Below are 21,160 nucleotides of genomic sequence, written 5' to 3'. Positions count from 1 at the left end.
ACAGGAGTAACCTTCACTAGCTTATAGCTTATAGCTGTTTCTGTTGATCGAGCGACCACATAGAAGTTCTTCAACTCTGAGAAAGCTACAGTATTTTGCACAAACACTCAACTCTCAGTACACCGAACTGTAGGTGTATGAAGGTGATTACGTGATTAAGTGACTCTTGTTCTCCTCATTCGTTAATATATGCGTGAGTGTGTGTGTGATAGTTTGCATGAGCTTCGTTATGGATAGTTTCACTTTCGGAGAATGAATTTTACGCTGTGATAAAGTATCAATAAGATAATTATCACATGTTGGTTTCAAATTTTGGCACAAAGTTTAACAACTTTTTTGCTGGAGAGAGTGGCATAAATAAATCGATTACATCGACCCCAGTGCTCAACTGGTGTTTATTTTATCGACTCTAAAATGGTGAAAGGTAAATTCGACCTCAGCGGAACTTGAACTCTGAAAGTAAAGGCTGACAAAATGAAGGTAAGCGTTTTGTTTGGCGCATTAAAGATTCTGCCAGCTTGCCAACTTAAGATATTTACCACATATTAATAAACGAAATAATTGCCAGTTTCAAGACGATATCTCACTAAATACAGATTCTGAAATTGGAATCAATGTTGTTCAATATTAGGATCTTTTTTAAAACGGGGGCCACATTTTTCATTAACGAAACACTTTGAAATTTGGAACACTGGTAGAATGTGTCATATAAAACATCTTTTTCTCTTAGTCTTCTTAAAAAAAAAAAGAAATCCCTCAGTTATTCCATGTTAAAGTTGTCGTATTTCTGTAATTTCAACCAATCACTGACGTCCATTCAGCCGATATACATTAAGTGCCGACTACATAAACAAACGATTCTGAAACAATTCTATCGGTGATAGGGTTAGGGTTAGGGTTAGGGTTAGGGTTAAGGTTAGGATTAGGGTAAAACAGCAAATTTAAAAAGCAAAAAGCAAAACGAAGCTATGGAAATTAAATACGCTTTACACCGCTTAATCAGCCAAAGGAGTAAATGTAAACAACTGAATACTTGTCAGTGATTGGTTGAAATTATCGAAATAAGACAATTTTTTACATGAAATAAATTCGAATACAAAAATATTTTTGTGTTCTATAACACAAAATAGATAAGTATACGAAGTTTGAAAGTCTTTCGGTACCAAAAACACTACGTAAAACATTAATGAAAAATGTGGCCCCCGTTTTAAAAAAGATCCCAATATTACATACCTCTATATCAAATCCACAAACCAAAACAAAACATGTTAATCCATTATATAGATTTTTAACACAGGCAGCAAATTTTGAGTGAGAGTAGAGCCAATTACATCGATCTGAGTTATATGAGTGCTCATTATTTTATCGTTCCCTGAGGACGAAAAGGAAGGTGATCCGTTGGGCATTTGAACTGAGACAGTCTAAATATTTCTTTGCGCCTGTCCCAAATCTGACACTCTACTAGTCTTTATTATACAAGGGGTGAAAAATTAACCGAAGAAAAAATTTTACTTTTCTCTCGAAGTATAGATTCTCGTTAAGGATTGTAAATTTTAATTGCCTATAGTAATTTTTTCTCGTTATGTTCCTTTTAGCGTTAACCACACTTTGAAATTAAAATACTGATGTACCTGGAGGGTTGAATGTATAGAAACAACAAATTTAAATTACATCATGTATAGCAAGTTTTTAATATAATGATTTTTGTATAGGATCATCTTTGGATATATTCTTTATGCGCATGTCACGTATATGCATCTATTGTATATGCATCTATTGTATATGCATCTATTGTATATGCATCTATTGTATATGCATCTATATGTATCTATTATGTATGAGTGTGAGTGTGTGTGTGTGTATGTGTTTGTGCGTGAGTATGTACACATATACACATGTACAGAAATACAGACACTCACATACTCACGCATACACTTGTACACACACACACACACACACACGCACAGAGCCAATCTCACTACGCTCACATTTCCTCCCTCAGGAATGTACGTCTGCACGCACTCATATACACACGCACGCACGCACACATACACACACACATGTGCACACCCACGCACACTGATACACATGCATACGTGCACGTTACTCAGTCTCTTGACCTAACCTCTGTTAGCCGTCGTACCGACGCATGCATACACATCTAACTTACACTATAGACTAAGTCACACATGCTCACATATACATGAGCTTGGAAACACACATACGCTCACTCACACACAGACACACTGTTTATACATACACACATGCAGTTCATATACACGGTAAACACATACAAATATATACATATGTACACATACACACAAAATACACATGTACTCTCACATATAAGGGTACACTCACACATACATATTCACACACACATTGACACGTACCAACAGATACTGTCCTGCCATTAAAAACCGCAATTACCTCTCTCACATTTCCGGTTACTCTGAAATCGCACATGCGAGTCACCCGCGTGCATTTTTTCCTAGCTATCTTCTCTTTTCTCATCTTTTTTTGTCTTATATTTTTCTTCTTTCCAGGATTATTCTTTTTGTGCCCGATGAAGGACTATGTCCGAAACGTTATTGTTTGGTTCTATAATTTTTCCTTTATATAAAACTATTTTCTTTCTTTGGAAAAAGTTATATATAATTGCCATCTGCGTCAGACAGATGGCAATTAGACAAAATAATGAAAACAGGGTAGTTACATAACTATATCAAAGGTTACGAACTAGAGGAAATAAGAACAATTTCTTCATTATACACATTTATTTGCACAAATAAGATTTGTGTAAATCCATTTTGTAATTAATTAGTGAATTAATTGATTAAGTCATTAATTTACTCTCTATCATTCTCATCACATCTTAAAGTTATTACCATAAAACTTTAAGATCTGATGTGATTAGAAGTGGGTAATCTGTTTCATTGATTGATTAATTAATGATGATATGGATTTGCATTATTTTATATATATATATATATATATATATATATATATATATATATATATATATATATATATATATATATATATATATATATATACGAATCAATGTATAAACCGACGAAATATTTCCTCCAGCAATTCGAAACAATCGTCACCTACAATAAGTGATGTAACAACAGCGTGTTGGTTGTTTTCGTTTGATTGCTAGTATACTCTGCGATAAATGTATCAATCCATTGAATGATGACCCTCCTTTAATTTTCAGTTTGTATGGAATACTCTGTGGATTAAATGCATGTAGATTCCAATTTTCCTCACTTGACATTCTTTCTGTTAGTCAGGCTTCACGATTGGAGTACAGACCGAAAAATTCGTCTAAATTTAACCCCTATTTCTCTCGTTATACAAGTGTGTGTGTGTGTGTGCGTGTGTGAGTGAGTGTGGGTGTGAGTGTGTGTAAGTGTGAGTGTGGGTGTGAGTGCGTGTGTGTGTGTGAAATTCAATCTTGTTTGCTTGCATTGTCACACAGCCAAACCGGCGCATAATAGGAAAATACTTTGAAAGTAAAGTGCCCCTGAAATGTGAATACAAACGGAATAAAACAAGTAGGGGTTATACCCCAAGCGGTGCATAATGGGAAGATACTCCGAAAATAACTTTAAAAGGGAATAAACTCTAACCTTTCCATTAGACACATTATGATGGGAAAAATACTTTTAAGCGAAAGTGACTTTAAAAATACGGTAAATATTTCGTAAAAGACCCGGTCATAACCTCGGTGTGACAGTTTTTTTCTTTTCCATAGATTTTTTTTGAGTGCATTCAATGTATCTCACCTCCAAAGATTTAGCTGCAATTTCTAGCACGCTCTTCTACTACTATTTGCAATAAAGGACACGAAATACCAGTTACGTGGTAGCAGGGTGTGCAAGAAATAGCAACCAAACCTTTCTTTTTCTGGGGAAAGGAGCCGTTTTCCAGATCGCTCATCGTCTTCCAGGAACGTTCTTCTGCTTTTGAAGTTCCCGTGCCATTCGAAACATTGCGTTCAACCCGTCGCCTCGTTCCGTAAGGCTGCCCAAGCATGCTCAATGTGCCTGTTGTAGACTTCCCAAATTTAACGCAAAATCCCACGTTGGCTTTTTGTTCCAACTTCCTGTCCATGGTAAAATCGCAGACTACGGCATACACGTTACCACGAAAACACAAATTTCTCAACTTGCGAAGTAAACACAGCGATGTTACTAGGCATACTGCCTCATGAAGGTCACTGCTAGACCTCACTGCGTACGCAACCATGTGCTGCCATCTGTTGGCGCGCTATCTTTTATTTCTTTTGTGTTTCAGCTATGCGGCTGCGGTCATGCTGGAGTACCACCGTGACTTTGTACCGTTTTCACAGCCATCTTATGTAATCGATTTCTTCTATGTGGTGGAATTTGTTCTGTACTTTTTTTCTTGCATGTACTTTTTCTTGGTTTATATTCGGTGTATGAGAGAGTTTGATACTGCAGCCATTGTCTGTACTTCATGCCGGATTTTGGTTCATCTGATATCGTGGATAGGAGAATGTCCAGTTTCTTCTTGAAAATATTCACATTCACATTGTGCAGGTTTCTTAATATTTTCGGCAAAGCATTGAAGAGCTTTGGGTCTTTGAGCCTCAAGTTGTTGCAGTACTTGTTTCTTAGTTTAGATGGAGCGGGCTGTATTTTTGGTCCTACGCAATGGCTTTCGGTACGAGCATTTGTATAACTCCTCCGCATATAAATTATTACATATTTCTCTCTACATACATACATACAAACATACATACAATTACATACATACATACGTACATTCATACGTACGTAGGTACATGCATATATAGGTGTGCATGCGCGCGATTGTGCATGTTTTGTTACATCGAGGAAAACGTTCGAATGCTGAATAGAAACTGTGTCGAGCAGTTCTCTTAAGAAACAGCAAAAAAAAAAAAATCCAAAACAAAAACAAAAATAAAACAAAAACAAAGCAAATGAACGAAGTATAAAGTATTATATCAACTGAGAGCTATGTGAAAATGAGTGATAGCGAAAATGAGAGTTGATAGCTGATTGATAGTTTGGAGTGTCGAAGATAGAATAACAATCACGTTGTAGAGTTGCAGTGAAGGACGGATTTTGTTCAGATAGTTTTCACAATGTCCGGTATAATTGTTTCTATGTGAATGTTGTGTATAAACATCTAGTGCCACTCGAGTACAGTGTTTAATTTAAACACAAGCTCATAAATGTTACAGTGAGATGCAATAGTTATAGGAAACTGACTATCTTGCTTTAGGGAACAATCTGTACTTGAAGTCATTAAAGACATGAAACATTTTTGTTGAGATTTGTTGTCTAAACAACCGCATGTTTTAGTTCTTTAGTCTTCTGTATCATCTTACATAACAGAATACTTTGTTTCTATCGAAAAAAGTCAATAAACATCTTTTTGCTTATTTTAACCGAGTTTGCAGAGTCAATTTTAAAACATCGTTGTGATTAATTTAAATCAGTAGTTTTCAATCGAGGTCGATATGACTCCTTGGGATCCATGTAAGATTTTGTTGGGTCCACACAAGTAAAATAGTAAATTAGGTCCACAATGATATTTTATGGGTCCATGAAAACATTTTGCTTTGGATACTTTTGCTTTTGAAAGAAACAGCTAGGTTTCTTTCTTTGGTGTTTTACATAATTCAATCTACACAAGTGAATGAGTGATAAACGAAATAGGAATTTTTAAAGAAATATCTATAAAATCCGTTTTTAAACATCGAATGGCTATGGTGGTCCACCAGCATAGAATAGCAACCAAAGGGGTCCATAGATAAAAAAATAGTTGAGAACCCCTGATTTAGATAATTTAATCAACCCGGTGAGCTTGTTTCATGAGTTATAATCCCAGTTGTTAGGGAAAACAACAAACGTAGAAGTGATACAATATTGACCCTGGGCCAAATATTTACAGTAACTGACCTAACGAGCAAACCTAGTCTGGATGCTCGATCTACTTGAAATAGGAATAAAATCTTCTTCAAACCACAATATACCTTCTTAGAAACGAAAGCGACATTGGATAATATAATTTTAGATAGACTATGCCTGAAAAAAAAAAGGGAAAAAAGAAAAGAAACACTTCAGGATTGTCTCGACTGGAACGGCTTTGATTTGGGTTGGCCTAGGATAAAAGACAACGAAAATACACCAGCAGCAGATCTCGTATGGCCAGTGAAGGATACGGGCACAATCTTTTAAAACCAAACCAGCAAAAAAAGTTTAATAAAAGCAACAGAAGGCAAATAAGTTGATAAAGCTACTCTTTCGTCCACTGCAGATATTCCACGGACGGCTGGAATAATCGGAAATCGTAGAATTTGCACGAAGTTGTCTCCTGAATACTGAGTCTTTTCAGATTTATAGTCAACCCGAATATCTTAATTGCTTTTGAGCACAGATCAACAAGGTAATAGCGTTGAAAGATAACTGTTAGACACCTCCCTGCGCACATAGACGCACACACACACACACACACACTCAGAAAATCTCTCTCCATCTCTTCTTACATACACATATACACCCACTTATGTCGATCATTGTAAAAATGTAAAATTTTCTAGCTGAAAATGAATATATAGGCGCAAGCGTAGCTGTGTGGCATGAAGCTTGCCTCCTAACAACATGGTTCCGGGTTCAGTCCCACTGCGTGATACCTTGGGCAAGTGTCTGTGTTTATCACTCCACTACCACCTGACAACCCGTGTTGGTGTGTTTTATCCTCCCCCTACCATCTGACAACCCGTGTTGGTGTGTTTGCATCTCCGTAACTTAGCGGTTCGGCAAAAGAGACTGATAGAATAAGTAACAGACTTAAAAAAGAAGTACTGGGGTCGATTTGTTCATTCGACCAAAAATTCGAGGCGATGCCCCAGCATGGTCGCAGCCTAATGACTGAAACAATTAAAAGATAAATTATATATATATATATATGTATATATTTATATTTAGTAGCTTGCTTACCAACCACTTGGTTCCGGGTTCAGTCCCACTGCGTGGCATCTTGGGCAAGTATCTTCTACTATAGCCTCGGGCCGACCAAAGCCTTGTCAGTGGATTTGGTAGACGGAAACTGAAAGAAGCTCGTCGTATATATGTATATATATGTGTGTGTGTATGTTTGTGTGTCTGTGTTTGTCCCCCTAGCATTGCTTGACAATCGATGCTGGTGTGTTTATGTCCCCGTCATCTAGCGGTTCGGCAAAAGAGTCCGATAGAATAAGTACTAGGTTTACAAAGAATAAGTCCTGGGGTCGATTTGCTCAACTAAAGGCGGTGCTCTAGCATGGCCGCAGTCAAATGACTGAAACAAGTAAAAGAGTAGAAAAGAGTAAAGAGATATAGCATGTATATATGTTTATACAATATAACACACATGCACACGCGCGCGCGCGCAACACACACACACACGTTACAGGATTTCTGAATATAGAAAGGAGAGGAAACAGACGATAAAAGAAACAAAATCATTTATTGTTTATATGTATTAGGAAATATTTTCTTACATTTTATAATTTTCAGATGAATTATTATTAGAGTGGTAAACATCACATATTTTCTGCTTCAGTACAATTAATCGCTGTGTGATACTGTAGGGGTGTACGATTTTAAACACATATCAGCAAAATGCATATGTGTAGGATATAACCCCGAAGAAGATCAGAGAAAATATTGTTCTCGTTTGAAGTATGTTATAAATAAAATATAGTTATGTGCGGGCTATCTTAATGAAATGAGGCCCAGAGAATTTTTTAATCATTTGGAATTACACCCGTACTGAGAAGAAAAGTCATTTATGGTAATGACAATTCTTGTCAAAGAAGGCAAGGACTACAGTATTAACATCAATATAATTATTGTCACAGTGTGCTGCTTAAAATTAATTAGTGCTTTGGAATCTAAATGAAAATTAGCGGTAATGACAATTTCTGTCAAGGAAGAAATGCAGTGGATTGTAACTGTGATCTTTGGTAGCTTCGGGGATAAATTTAGACAAGTTTCGGTCTCATTACACCTCCTCAGCAAAGTATGGTTGAACACTCACTTACCAGATTTAAGAACGCCTGAGATGATATAATTTTGTATGGAAATTATTCACTAATTAGGAAATTTAGAATAATAGCACTAGAAAATGTTTCTAGGTTGCCTCATGCGTGAAGAACAGATAGTTAAGTGTAGGCTAGCACATTTAATGTAATGAGTCAAAAATAATTTATAATGAATTTAAACTATACTCATAATGACAATAAAAGTTAAGTGTTGATAAGAATTTTAAAGATAAGATAAAGTTTGATTAACTACTCACTACTCAATGTATATGTGTGAGTATGTGTGTGTGTGAGTGTGTGTGTGTGTGTGTGTGTGAGTGTATGTGTGTGTATATGTATGTGTGTGTATATGTATGTGTGTATCAACTTGTAAAGAAGCTCTTTATTATTCACATTTCAATTTGCAAGTTAAATAGAAACTTAGATTTTATAAAAAATGCTCATGGTTTTAGATATTCAGAGTGGTGACCTTCTGCATACACTTCTGAGCGTCGCGTTCACCAATTTGTAATGCAATAACTTTAACTTTCAGAAGCACCTTCTATCAAGAAAGATAACTTTAGATTTTATGTGCTTTAAAATCTATTCGAAAATTAAATCGAACATTACTTTTGGACTTGTACGCATACAAACAAGTACATACTCTATTCACAAATACAGAGAAAAATTGACAAATACAAAACACACTGTTATTCACATATAACGAGTTAAAATGGTGTAGAATAATCTAACATGAAAAGAGGGAGCGATTAATATAGTATATGTTACTACTATACTTAGCACGGTATGTATTTATTAGAACACAAAACATTTTAATATCTTTATTCCAGTTTCCACGAAGACAATATTCAAATAACTCGTCATCTTAGGAATTCTCATATATTGTACTGGAACATTTAAAACAGGTGGTTTTGGATAAATATATAACGGAAAATTTACTTACAAAGACAATCTACAGTTACTCATCATTTCTTATAACATTTCCGTGGCAAAAATATTTTCTTTTATATTTTTTCTGGTAGCTCTTGTTGATTAATGACAATACTAGTTAGGTATAGACCCTGAAAATTATGTTTAATGTGGATGGTTTTACAGGCCAGATAAAGCATGTATGAAATTTGAGTATCGGTAGCGAAAGGTACAATGACATTTTTTGATTAAATTAACAATGTTAACCTTGAAAATGTTTTATTTCATGCATTTATTTATTTGTTAGCTTATTACTTTATGTACATGTATGATGTTTTATATATTTATTATTTTCCTTATCAATTTTAATTTATTATGTCGGTTGTAAATGCATTTCCCGCAAATTTGATTTTTTAAACTCTTACTCTATTTTTCACTCAAACGTTCCATTTTTACTTACTTACACATAAAACAATCTAGCGTGTCATTCTTATTGCTCAGCAGGTGTTCCATCACGTAAAACTAATTTTTCAAATTTCTATTTTCTATACTCAAAATATCTGAAGCGGTGAAAATTTTTTATGTATCAAATTCCCATTGACCATGCGATCAGTCTAACTCCACTATATAAACATTTTTGTTCATTTTTCAGTTAAAAAAAAAAAGAAACAAATAGAAGCGGAAATACCACTTATATGAATTTAATTCAGCATTAATGAGAAGAACAAATTCAGATTTTTCTACAACAGAAAATAAAAATTCTTTTCATAATTATAAAAACAGTTGTGTATAGTAATGTAAGTTATTTCAGTATCTTACAGGTACTAATTTTATGAAAACTGGCGAGATGAAAGAGGAGGTCAACCTCGGCAAGATGTGAATTCTGAAACACATTAGACCGAACTAAATACTGCAAAACATTTTAGTCCGGCATCCCAATGTCTTCAATGAAAAAGTAATAAAATAGCTAAGAAGAGCTAAAATTTGTAAAAGAGAAATAAAAAAAATCTCAATTTATTATTTGCAATGTCCCAAATATATTCATCCGTTAACGAAACGTCTGCATTTGACAATAATTCTAAGAAATGCAATTAGACTTTTCTTAAGAAAGAAACAAATATATAAAAAACAAAGAAAAATAAATTAAGCATTTCATAATTATTGAAAGAAATTAAGCATTTTATAATCATTGAAAGTTTAATGAAGTCATTTCCAGTATAACCAGACATGTTTCTTCAGTCTTTGTTATTCGCTAACTTAGAATTGGTAATAAACGAACATATATATTTGTTATTTGATTATTCAGCAAATTATAAATTAGCAATTAACAAGGGTTTCATTTTCATTTTGATACCACGTATATGCTAAAGTTGCAACATTTAACAATAAGGGAAATGAAAATGATGTTCTCTATATAATCCTTGATTGTGTCAAGATATAAAGAAATCAATTACTTTGAGATTTAGCCCTAATAAAAATATATATACATTAGAATTTGGATAGGAAATATATGATACATTATAATAGTAAAATTAACGAAATATAAAACGTTATTTTTAGTGATATCCACTTGAAGTTATGAGTTTGTTTTATTTATGTCAAACAATAAAATTTTTTGTTCAAACCTCAAGAGTTTTTAATATGTATGTATATATGAATTATTATGCATATATATATATGTATATATATATATATATATATATATATATATATATATATATATATATATATATATATAAATATGTGTATGTATGTGTGTTTGTATATGTGTGTATCTATATATGTATATATATATATATGAATATATATATGTATATATATGTATATATATATGCATATATATATGCCTATATATAATATATATGCCTATATATAATATATATGCATATATCTATCTATATATATATATATATATATCTATCTATATATATATATATATATATATATATATATATATATAATACACACACGCACACACACACTTATGCTACAAGGAATTTGTTGATGATTCTCACCATTACATCAATGGAGTGAATTACTAACTGATTCATAATAAATATAAACTTTACACCATGTACTGAGTACTTTTTCTTTTGTTTGTAGGCATACACACACATATATATTATATGTATATATTATATGTATATATATATATATATATATATATATGTATATATATATATATATATATATTATATGCGTATATATATAATATATTATATGTATATATACATTATATGTATATATATTATATGTATCTATATGTATGTATGTATATAGAATGTGTGTGTATGTTTGTGTCTGTGCGTGTATATTATTAAATATTCATAAATGCTTATATTTCTTTTTACACTTTTAAAGAGAATTCTTTTTCTCCATATTTTTTCTTTCATCACTATCTCTCGTTTCTTTTATTATTTATATCATGTTTTATATATTTATATTTTTGATTTTCTATTTGAGTTCACATATTTATAATTGCTATTATTTTTGTCAAAATTAAGTTCTTTTTTTTTTTAAATTATAACAATCATATTTCATTGATTTTTTTGCTTCACTAAAATAATGATATTTAAAAAGAAAGATATTAAAAATGAATATAATTAGTGCAGATGAATTCAATGAAGCAAAATAATCCATTGTTGTTTCATAATTTCAACGTGCCATCCATTCTTCCATAGAATTATCATTGTTCTGTTTATGTGAGTATCCCATGATACAAACGACAATGATGTCTCTGTATATAATATAAATGAACATTCAATTCCATATTGCCTTTTAATTTTTTGTACTCTCCAGATTTCTCTTCGCTCCTCTTGTACGAACTTTATTTATATTTATGATATTAATCAATTGGCGTACATAATTTTTTTGTATAAACTGATTCCACCAATTTTTATTATCACTTGTAACATGAAATGCTAATTTCTTATTATTATTGTCTGTTGAATTCATTTGCATACATGCACATCAACGTAATATTCACAAGTATCGCATATCACCTCGCAACACCATTCAAATTTGCAGTGACAACGTTCCGTTACTTTCTTACGGAATGAATTGTAACCTCTCCCACAGCACATTAATGCGCAGCCACCAAGGCCTTTTGATGTCCAGTCACATTCCCTTCCGACTGTTCCAAGAACGCCTGCTGCAGGGTTTGTCGTACAATAATCAGGTGAGTCGTCCAAGTAGATAATATCCTCTTTTGTAGGTTTGTTAAACTTATGATTACGTCGAACCAGCCGAGTGCCTCGGCTATTAAAATGAACTTTAGTGGCTCCATTGTATTTCTCTTTAAGTCGGTTTCCTACCGAGCGGAAATCTGGTAATGACTGCCAGCAAGTCTTCAGACTACAAGAACCAGACACACCGTGACATTTGCAGCTAACAGTAGCATGTTTGTAGATCGCCTGCAAATAAATAAATAAATAGATAAATAAATGAAGCAGAATTAAAATGTGTATAAGAAATAGCAACTGCAATATATCAGGATTGTAGGGGCATTCTAAAAACATGCATATGTGTGTAGGAGTATGTCTGCGTGTGTGTGCGCGCGCGTACATTTGTCTTTCACGAAAAGGGTTGCTGTCTGACTCCACTAAAAAGTATTGCACGAGCCTTCAATTTAATGTTAAATTACTTATATATATATATATATATATATATATATATATATATATATATATATATATATATATAGCTTCCCATAAAAACAAGCATTATATGTGTGCGCGCGTGTGTGTGTATATGTGTGTGTATGTGTATGTGTGTGTGTATGTGTTTGTACGTGTGTGTGTGCATGTGTGTGTGTGTGTGTGTGTGTGTGTGTGTGTGTGTGTGTGTGTGTTTGTATGAAAAACAAAATGAATGGAAAATTATACGTTCTTTAATTCGCTTAGGTGCGTTTCGGATAGAATGGCATTTCATAATTCTGCTATGCAGAAATCATACATATTAATCGATTTCATATAAATATATATGATTTCTGCATGGCAGAATTTTGAAATGCCATTCCATCTGAAAAACGCGTAAGAGAAATAAAGACTGCATAATTCTTCATAATTTGTGCTTTTTTCCCATACTCTTTGACTTCATCCTAAATTTATTCGCTATTTGAATTTCGGGTTTTGAAAATTGGACGGGCAGCTGAAAATAATTTTACAGTCGATGTGGACCAATGGCTTTCACTGGACAATTTAGTGAAGTTAGATCCCTATGGAATGCTTAAAAAATATTTGCCTGGATTTTTAATCCTTTTTCCCCTTTGTTACACACATACACACATACACACACGCGCACCCCCCACAAAGCCAAGGGATTAAAATATATCACTCATACATATATGGAAAAATCAGATTGGTGGATTGAAACCTTTCCAGACAACAATATCGGTAGATATAATGTGAGTAGTGAAAACAGCATTCAACAATTTATCAATTTTACAATGTCTCCACATTTTCGATGGCGAACATAGTAAACTCGGCATTTGCAAGATATCTCGTTCATGGATGGAATATGAATGACCAGTTCTTGAAGATTTATATTTATTAGTCCGGAAAAAAACAGAACGACATAATACACTATTTTCAAGAGTTTAAAATCTGGGAAATGAATTTGAGTCGGTACGTTATGAAGTTCATATTGTATTTGAGTTAAAGGGTGGTAAAACTAAGAAAGGATTAGAAAGAAAACGTACAGGGAAGTGAAGATAAGCTAGTTCATTGATTTGGTGCATCAAGTTTAAAATAACAGAGGTCATTTAGTGAAGACGGACTAATGATAATAACTCAGGCAGAGACAATTTCTTTAGCGTTATATAAACTTCCCTCAAAACCTCGCACATAACTACAATGTGACAAATGAGCAAAATGTCTGATTTAATCCTATTATGAATGTATTAGATTCACACCGAAGGTAAAAGTGTAAATCCCAAGACAATAAAAGTAAATAACTGTGCTGCAATTCCCAGATACTTAAACAAAGGCTGTTTTAAGGTTTTGTTTGTAAAGACAGGTCAAAGTGTGAAGAATTCAGGTACTGAGTGAATTGCAAACACACTTAATTCACGTTTCCTCAATCTGTCTATCAGTAAATAGATAATTTTAAGAATTATATTTTACTGCTATACCATTTCGAGTCTGTTGAACAGACGAATATCACGTTAACTTGCGATATTGAGATAAATTCTTCTCTTAGTTTTGAAGAAAGCAACAGTGGATCATTCCAGCTGCTTCTCTAAATCATCATATGGTAATAATTCTTCAGCAGTACCATTGCGACCGCATAACATTTGAATTAATGAAAGCAAATATTAGAGGTTAAACAGTTATCGTATTGCAATACATGTTAAACAAAGAAATACGTCCATTTTCTTCATAGTAATGGTAGTAAAATTTTCCAGTTAATATTTCTATAAGAAACAAGGGAGCGAGCTGGCAGAGTCGTTAGCACGCCGGGCAAAACGCTTAACGGCATTTCGTCCGTCTTCATGTTCTGAGTTTAAAATTCCGCTAGGTCGACATTGCCTTTCATCCTTCGAGGTCGATAAAATAACTACCAGTTGAACCTCCTCCCCTGAAATTTCTGGCCTTGTGCCAAAAGTCTAACTGGTTATCATTAGGATTTTGTGAGCCAGAGATATTGTAATAATGTCATAAAATATAGAAATGCTAAAATGGTAATGACTACAATAGCAAATAAAATTCCTTGAATTTAGATTTGGGGTAAATTTTGTTTATTAGAATAGAAACTGGGGCTTGAGAGCACTTCTTTATATAAAAGTTTAAGATGTATATTTCTCAAGAAACACAAATGAATTTTCCTGGAAAAGGATGAATTGATATCGGTATTTTAGTGGTACATACTGGTGGGATTTAAACTTAAAACAAGTCGATCTTTCCTTTTGGTAATTTTGACTGCCCTACAGTTCTTAATTATTGAAAACTTATTTGAAAATAACTATAAAAATACATGGATATATTTTTATTATTGCTGTTTTGTGCATTAAAATTATATGGCAAATGCATAAACAGCAATAAGGAAATATGTTCGACGTGGTAGTACTTTAGCAAATATTGTAAAAACAATAATAAACATAATGCCTTAGAAAATTCATTCCAATAAATAAAATAGCATATTTTATTTAGCCGTCTTTGACTAATTCCAAACATTAACTATTTTTTTCGCTGAACTTAGCGCAAAACAAATATCATCTGTTTTTGTTTCTAGTTCAAACATCTGAGATGGTTATTAAAAGAAAAATAAGCTCGTATTGAATAGTAAAAGCATTGAATAGTTGAAGAATGAAGTATTCCTCATTAGAAAAAGATCAAACAGCAACGGAAGAATGAAACATGAAACATATACGTGAATCAAGGGAAGTTGATCGTTTTCTTTCGTTTTTCTTTTTCTTTTTCTAGTACGAATAATTTTGTGCAGTTCAGTAAAATATTCTTTGAAAGAAATTGTTTAGACGTTACAAAGAATCAATATGTCGTCTTTGAAACAGAATAGTTAATATTTTGGAAAGAATTTCCGCACCAGAAAGGGAAATAATGAAGAATAACATATGCATGTAGCTCATACTCACGTATTCATGCAGACACCCAGCCACACACGTACACACATACCGCCGAGAGATAAACATAATTGTAGATAAGCATAATTGTCATCAGTCAAAACACCGAAGATGAATAAATATTTATATGCTACCTAACACTTTAATTACAACTCATCAAATTATTTCATATTACAAGAAGAAGATGAAAGGAAAGTGAAGGAACTATCGACCACAGAATATACCTGTGAGATATGTTTTAGGAATCCACTGACCTTTTCATGGCTAATGCAAATTAATGTTCTTTTTATAATTAATGTTCATTTTATAAAATAACTAGCAAGTATACATCATGCTTTTGCGCTAGAAACATTAGTGATCTTCAGATCAAATATTCAATTTATTATTCGAAGCATAAATATTATTGTCTGTGGTTCAACAAGCGTGAGGGGAACTAATATATCTCTAATACTGTCCTGTATCGTGACAGGTCGCTGACTAGACCTAATACTTATTAAGGCCCGATATTGATTCTACTGCACGGTCTTTCTTCATAACCTCGAGTTGATTCAAACATTGTGAATGAAATAAGATGCACAAAATCTTTTAGAAGATTCGACGGATAGATCGTGCTGGTTATTCAAAGTAGCAGCTTTGTCACAAGCTGTGTCATGCTGATTCTGATTTTGGATTGTACTAACGGTTAGGTGGCTGGAAAATACTCAAGCAGTTGTACTGTAATACAATGGGGAGATAGCTCTGTTGATAAAAAAACTGAGATGATCATTGTCAAAACTTCATAGAAGATCAATTTATTTTCTCAAAGACACTTCACAATTTATAAGTTCAGAGATTTATAAATCTTTTCCTTGTTTTATCTCTCTTTTACTTGTTTCAGTCATTGGACTGCAGCCATGCTGAGACACCACCTTGAAGGGTTTAGTCGGACAAATCGATTCCAGTACTTGTAATTTTTAAAAACTTGGTACTTATTCTACCGCTCTCTTTTGCTGCACCGCTAAGTTTCGGGGATATAAACAATCTAACACCAGTTGTCAAGCGGTGTGTAAACGTAAAGACGTGTGGGGACAAACATAAGTACAACGTATACACCCATAGATACACATATACATAAAAATATATACATACACACGACAGGTTTCTTTCAGTTTCCGTCTACCAAATCCCTTCACAAGGTTTTAGTTGGCCGGGAGCTATAGTAGAGGACACGTGCGCAATGTTCCACGTAGTGGGATAGAACCCAAAACCGTGTGAATGGGAAGCAAACTTGCCAATACAAATGCTGCAGTTTTTGTGGCTTTCTATATGTATAGATTTCAGAGTCATGAAGTCTGCAACTTACAGTTTTACTGTCAAATTTATAGATTAATTTGTTCATTAGTTGCTTGTTCTCGGGTTTACATGCTTGTGGTGTGTTATTGATTATGAGGTTGTGGGTTTTGATGTTTTTGTAGTATATTATTAGTTTAAATTTATGATCGAGTGTGATTTACAAGGAACTATTGCAAAACAGTAAACCACACTGAACAAAACAGAATTAGATAGCTACGTGTGTGCATGCGTGCGTGTGTATGTGTGTGTATATACATACATACATACATACATACATACACACACACACACACACACACACACACACACACACACACACACACACATATATGTATATACATATGTATATATATCTGTGTATATATTATATTTGTATATATATATATATATATATACACACACACACACACACACACACACACACACACACACACACACACACACACACACACACACACACACACACACACACACACACACACACACACATATATATATATATATATATATATATATCTGCATATGTATATATATATATGTATGTGAGTATGTATTTATACTTGTGTTTATCTTAATTTCCTCCCCATGTATATATTTATGCATGCATATTTAACTATACATGAGTCTGTGTGTGAATGTGTGTATGTAATATATTTAATTAACGGGAATGAAATATTCGTCATTTTGTTGCCACATATCAAAAGACAAGGAGACGATTAAGTGATAAACTTGTGTAATAATGTTTTATCTACAACAAAAAAGTTTGTATAATTAACGTCTTTCTTGAAAAGTTTCTATAACGTATTCTCTAAATAAATACCAAATTGTTTCATTTATTAAATTAATTATTTAAAAATCGTTGAGACGTGAAACTAATATTCACAATCTATGTAAGTTCAGCTTAAAATATAATTTATATCCTATTCTACATCTTTGTTCTGAATTCTTTCTATTTTTTCACTTTTGGATAATTTACACGTTTGCATATCCCCTTTCTATGTTGCTCTTTAAAGCTATGATTCAACATCTATTGGATTTTTTTTTGGCAAAGTATATAACCATTCTTTCAGAAAATATATAAAAGAGGTTACTTAAAAAATCCGAAGCATTTATATAGAGAATGCGTTGTAAAGCGTTCTTCATCCGAGAAAAATGACCCTAATCTGCTTACACATAAGAAGTTCGGCTTTAAAACTCTGAAATGTCCACCGCAATATAAGTTGATGGAATCTTTTGAATTGGAGCTGCGCATACTAAACAGAAGAGTAAAATACGACCAACAAATTTCAATAGAATTTAAACAATTGAAAGACGCTTCACAATTCGAGGGATATTTTTCTCCACTCGGACAAAATTAAAAGCTTCCTTAATACTACTAACACTTATAAAAAATTCTTACTACAACATTACATACATGCGTTTATAATCTACTTATATATATGTAATATTGCGTGTATGTACGTACGTATGTATGTATGTATGTATGTATGTATGTATGTATGTATGTATGTATGTATGTATGTATGCCTGTATGTATGTATGTATATATGCATGCATACATACATACATACTTACATATAGTTATGAATATGAGTAAATATATGTATGAATGCATATATGTGTGCATGTGTATGTATGTACTGTGGTGACGAGTTGGTAGGGTGATTAGAATGTTAAATGAATGGCTTGTCATATTTCTACGGGTTCCCTGCACTCTGAGTTCAAATTCCATCCTGATAGTATCTGTAATTTGGAAACAAAAATGGAAATATAGTTTCCTTGGTTTGAACAGAAGATCGACTGCCACTACTACTCTACCAAACTGCAGCTCCTTAGAATGGTCTGTTGAGAAACTCATGGAAATTGTTGTGGATTTGAACGAACGACCCTCAGATAGTGCAAGACTTTCTCACTTCTAGTTTCCACACTGAAATTCTGTGTAAATGCCTTTAATCAGAATTAGAATGAATATGATCCTAACGCAGTAGTTATCACGCTGTAGAAAACTATCTACCTTTCCTCTGTATCTAGAACTTTATTGCTCATTCTAAGACAGTAGGTTATACTGTAAAAGAATTGGACTTCTATATCTAGGAAGTCACACTACCGAGTCGGGGTTCCCCCTTTAGAATTGAAACTGATCTTTAAAAGGCTCATGCAATTAAGGATAAGTTACAATGAAGTAGTTTCCCGCTGCGCTATCCAGGTATACGCAATAATTTTAACTGTGAGGAAGTAAGCATGGTAACGTTCATGATATTCATATAAGATGAACATCAACTGCATCGACCTCACTTGTCTGAGTGGGCTTGTAAAGGTTATAGATGATGTCCCACCTCCTCAGACTAAATAAAAAGGGTGGGGAAGAAAAGAAACCAGAACTGAATTTCAGACTCGCTGGGATCTTACCTCTGACACTCACACCTTCAGATAATTCTAGTAGGTTATTTGAAGCTTAGTAAACTGAAGCAAGTCGAGTTAAGTGATTTAACTCGGTGACACCTTACCCACACGATCATTACAAAGCAGTAATTAGAATAATGACAAACATGACATTTGGGTATGAAAGGTATTTAGAATGAGAGATGTCAAACAAATTTATTAAGAAATCTGATAAGGATACGGTAAGTCTAAGTGATTTCGTAGAAGTAAAGCGCTGTATACAATGATAGTTTGCTAACTTATTTTTTGCTTTGAGAAATTTTTTTATTGTTTGAGTGTTTCCATTGAATAAATAATATGAGAACAGAAATGTGAAATCTGTGTAGTCATATATTTGCACTGTTCACTTTGTTTAAAATGTAAACTTATCTATCGTTGAATCCAAGGTAAACCAACAATAAATTTAATTTTATGATTCGTATGAATCATAAAGTAAACTATAATTAAATTCTTCTAAAATGTTCTGAACGAACCGAATGTAAGTCACCGCTGTTAGCATTATAACAAGAGTTCGCGATCTAATCGAATCGGAGTCAAATAATAAAACACAAGCGATATGTGAATCGTGAATGTGCTACGATTCATACAAAACGATCTCAAAATTCAGCGAATTAAGATATAAAAAGGATGGAGTTTATGCACAAGTTTTGCAGTGGTCACCAAGATAACGAGGAGACATAGACTCGATATCCACAGAGTAATAAATAAGTTAAACGTTACATCATGCTGAGGATTTCTAAAAAGAATAAAATATTACCACCAACTAGAAACTTTAAATACTTCGTTATAAGTAACAGATAAATAAATATATGAGTCTATGCATCTTTATCCAAGGAATTTTTTAATTTTAAATTCTTAATCCCGCCAAATATTTGGAAGAAATGATGATCTGTATTAACTGCAACAATTAGGGAAGGACATGCGTCAGACATTTTTATTCTCTCTCGTATATGTAAACTTAATATTTGCACAATATGGGTTCTTTAAATTATATCAAATTAAGATTTATATTACCCCACCCCAGACCTGTATTAAAAAAAATGAAGAAAATATCGTATCTTACTTGACAACCAGCTGTCCTAAACTGATCATTACTATGATTAAAGTTTGTTATAATGTGTTTACCAATATAAATACCTATAATTTAAACTCTCTTTCTCTGTGTGTGTGTGTATAAATAAATAAATAAATAAATATATATATATATATATATATATATATATATATATATATATATATATATATAAACACATACATACATATATATTCTTTTACTTGTTTCAGTCTTTGGACTGCAGCCATGCTGGGGCACAACCTTGAAATATAGCGGGCCACAGGCGATCCGTCCTGCCAGAGTTGCGAATCGGACTGAGTTTCGGGACGGTAGCGGGATAACTTAATATTGATTATATTTACTTCAATAGTAACCTAGAAAAAGCATCAGAGCATTTCATTTTCCTTTTATGGTGCCAGAAATATTTTTATCGATATCATATGTTTTAGAAACTTCATGACGCTCCACAAACACTATAACATAAGTTAGATTGCCCAAAAAGTTGTTAAATTACTGTACATATTCTCAATATGAATATTTATTTTCATTAAACAGATCACCAATATCATTTTCAATTTCCTTCACATTTATTTTAAAATTTGTATAGTCATTCTTGAATACGATATATTAAAACAAAACAAAAACCCTAAAGTTTCTTATTCTCATCTTGTAGGTCAAGTTTCGCGACTAGTTATCTGTTTCTGGATCTGAAGTTGTGTCAGCTCTTGGTTTACTGTTTAAGTGATATAAATCATGT

At 32.9% G+C, this 21,160-nt stretch overlaps 1 protein-coding gene across 1 annotated transcript in view; it reads right to left on the bottom strand.

Annotated features, from left to right (window-relative positions):
• Positions 1 to 11,375: 11,375 nt before the first annotated feature.
• Positions 11,376 to 21,160, bottom strand: part of LOC106883934 (protein Wnt-5b) — a 299,459-nt gene continuing 289,674 nt past the window's right edge. Inside the window, exon 4 of the mRNA XM_014935079.3 lies at positions 11,376 to 12,408. Within this exon, the coding sequence (XP_014790565.1) occupies positions 11,947 to 12,408 (462 nt within the window). The 3' untranslated portion in view covers positions 11,376 to 11,946. The remainder of the gene's footprint in view (positions 12,409 to 21,160) is intronic.

This window comes from Octopus bimaculoides, chromosome 3, assembly GCF_046866305.1.
Source record: "Octopus bimaculoides isolate indiv1 chromosome 3, ASM4686630v1, whole genome shotgun sequence".
Taxonomy (NCBI): Eukaryota; Metazoa; Mollusca; class Cephalopoda; order Octopoda; family Octopodidae; genus Octopus; species Octopus bimaculoides.
The sequence above is the reverse complement of the archived record's forward strand: the minus strand, read 5'-3'. Positions and strand labels throughout refer to the sequence as shown.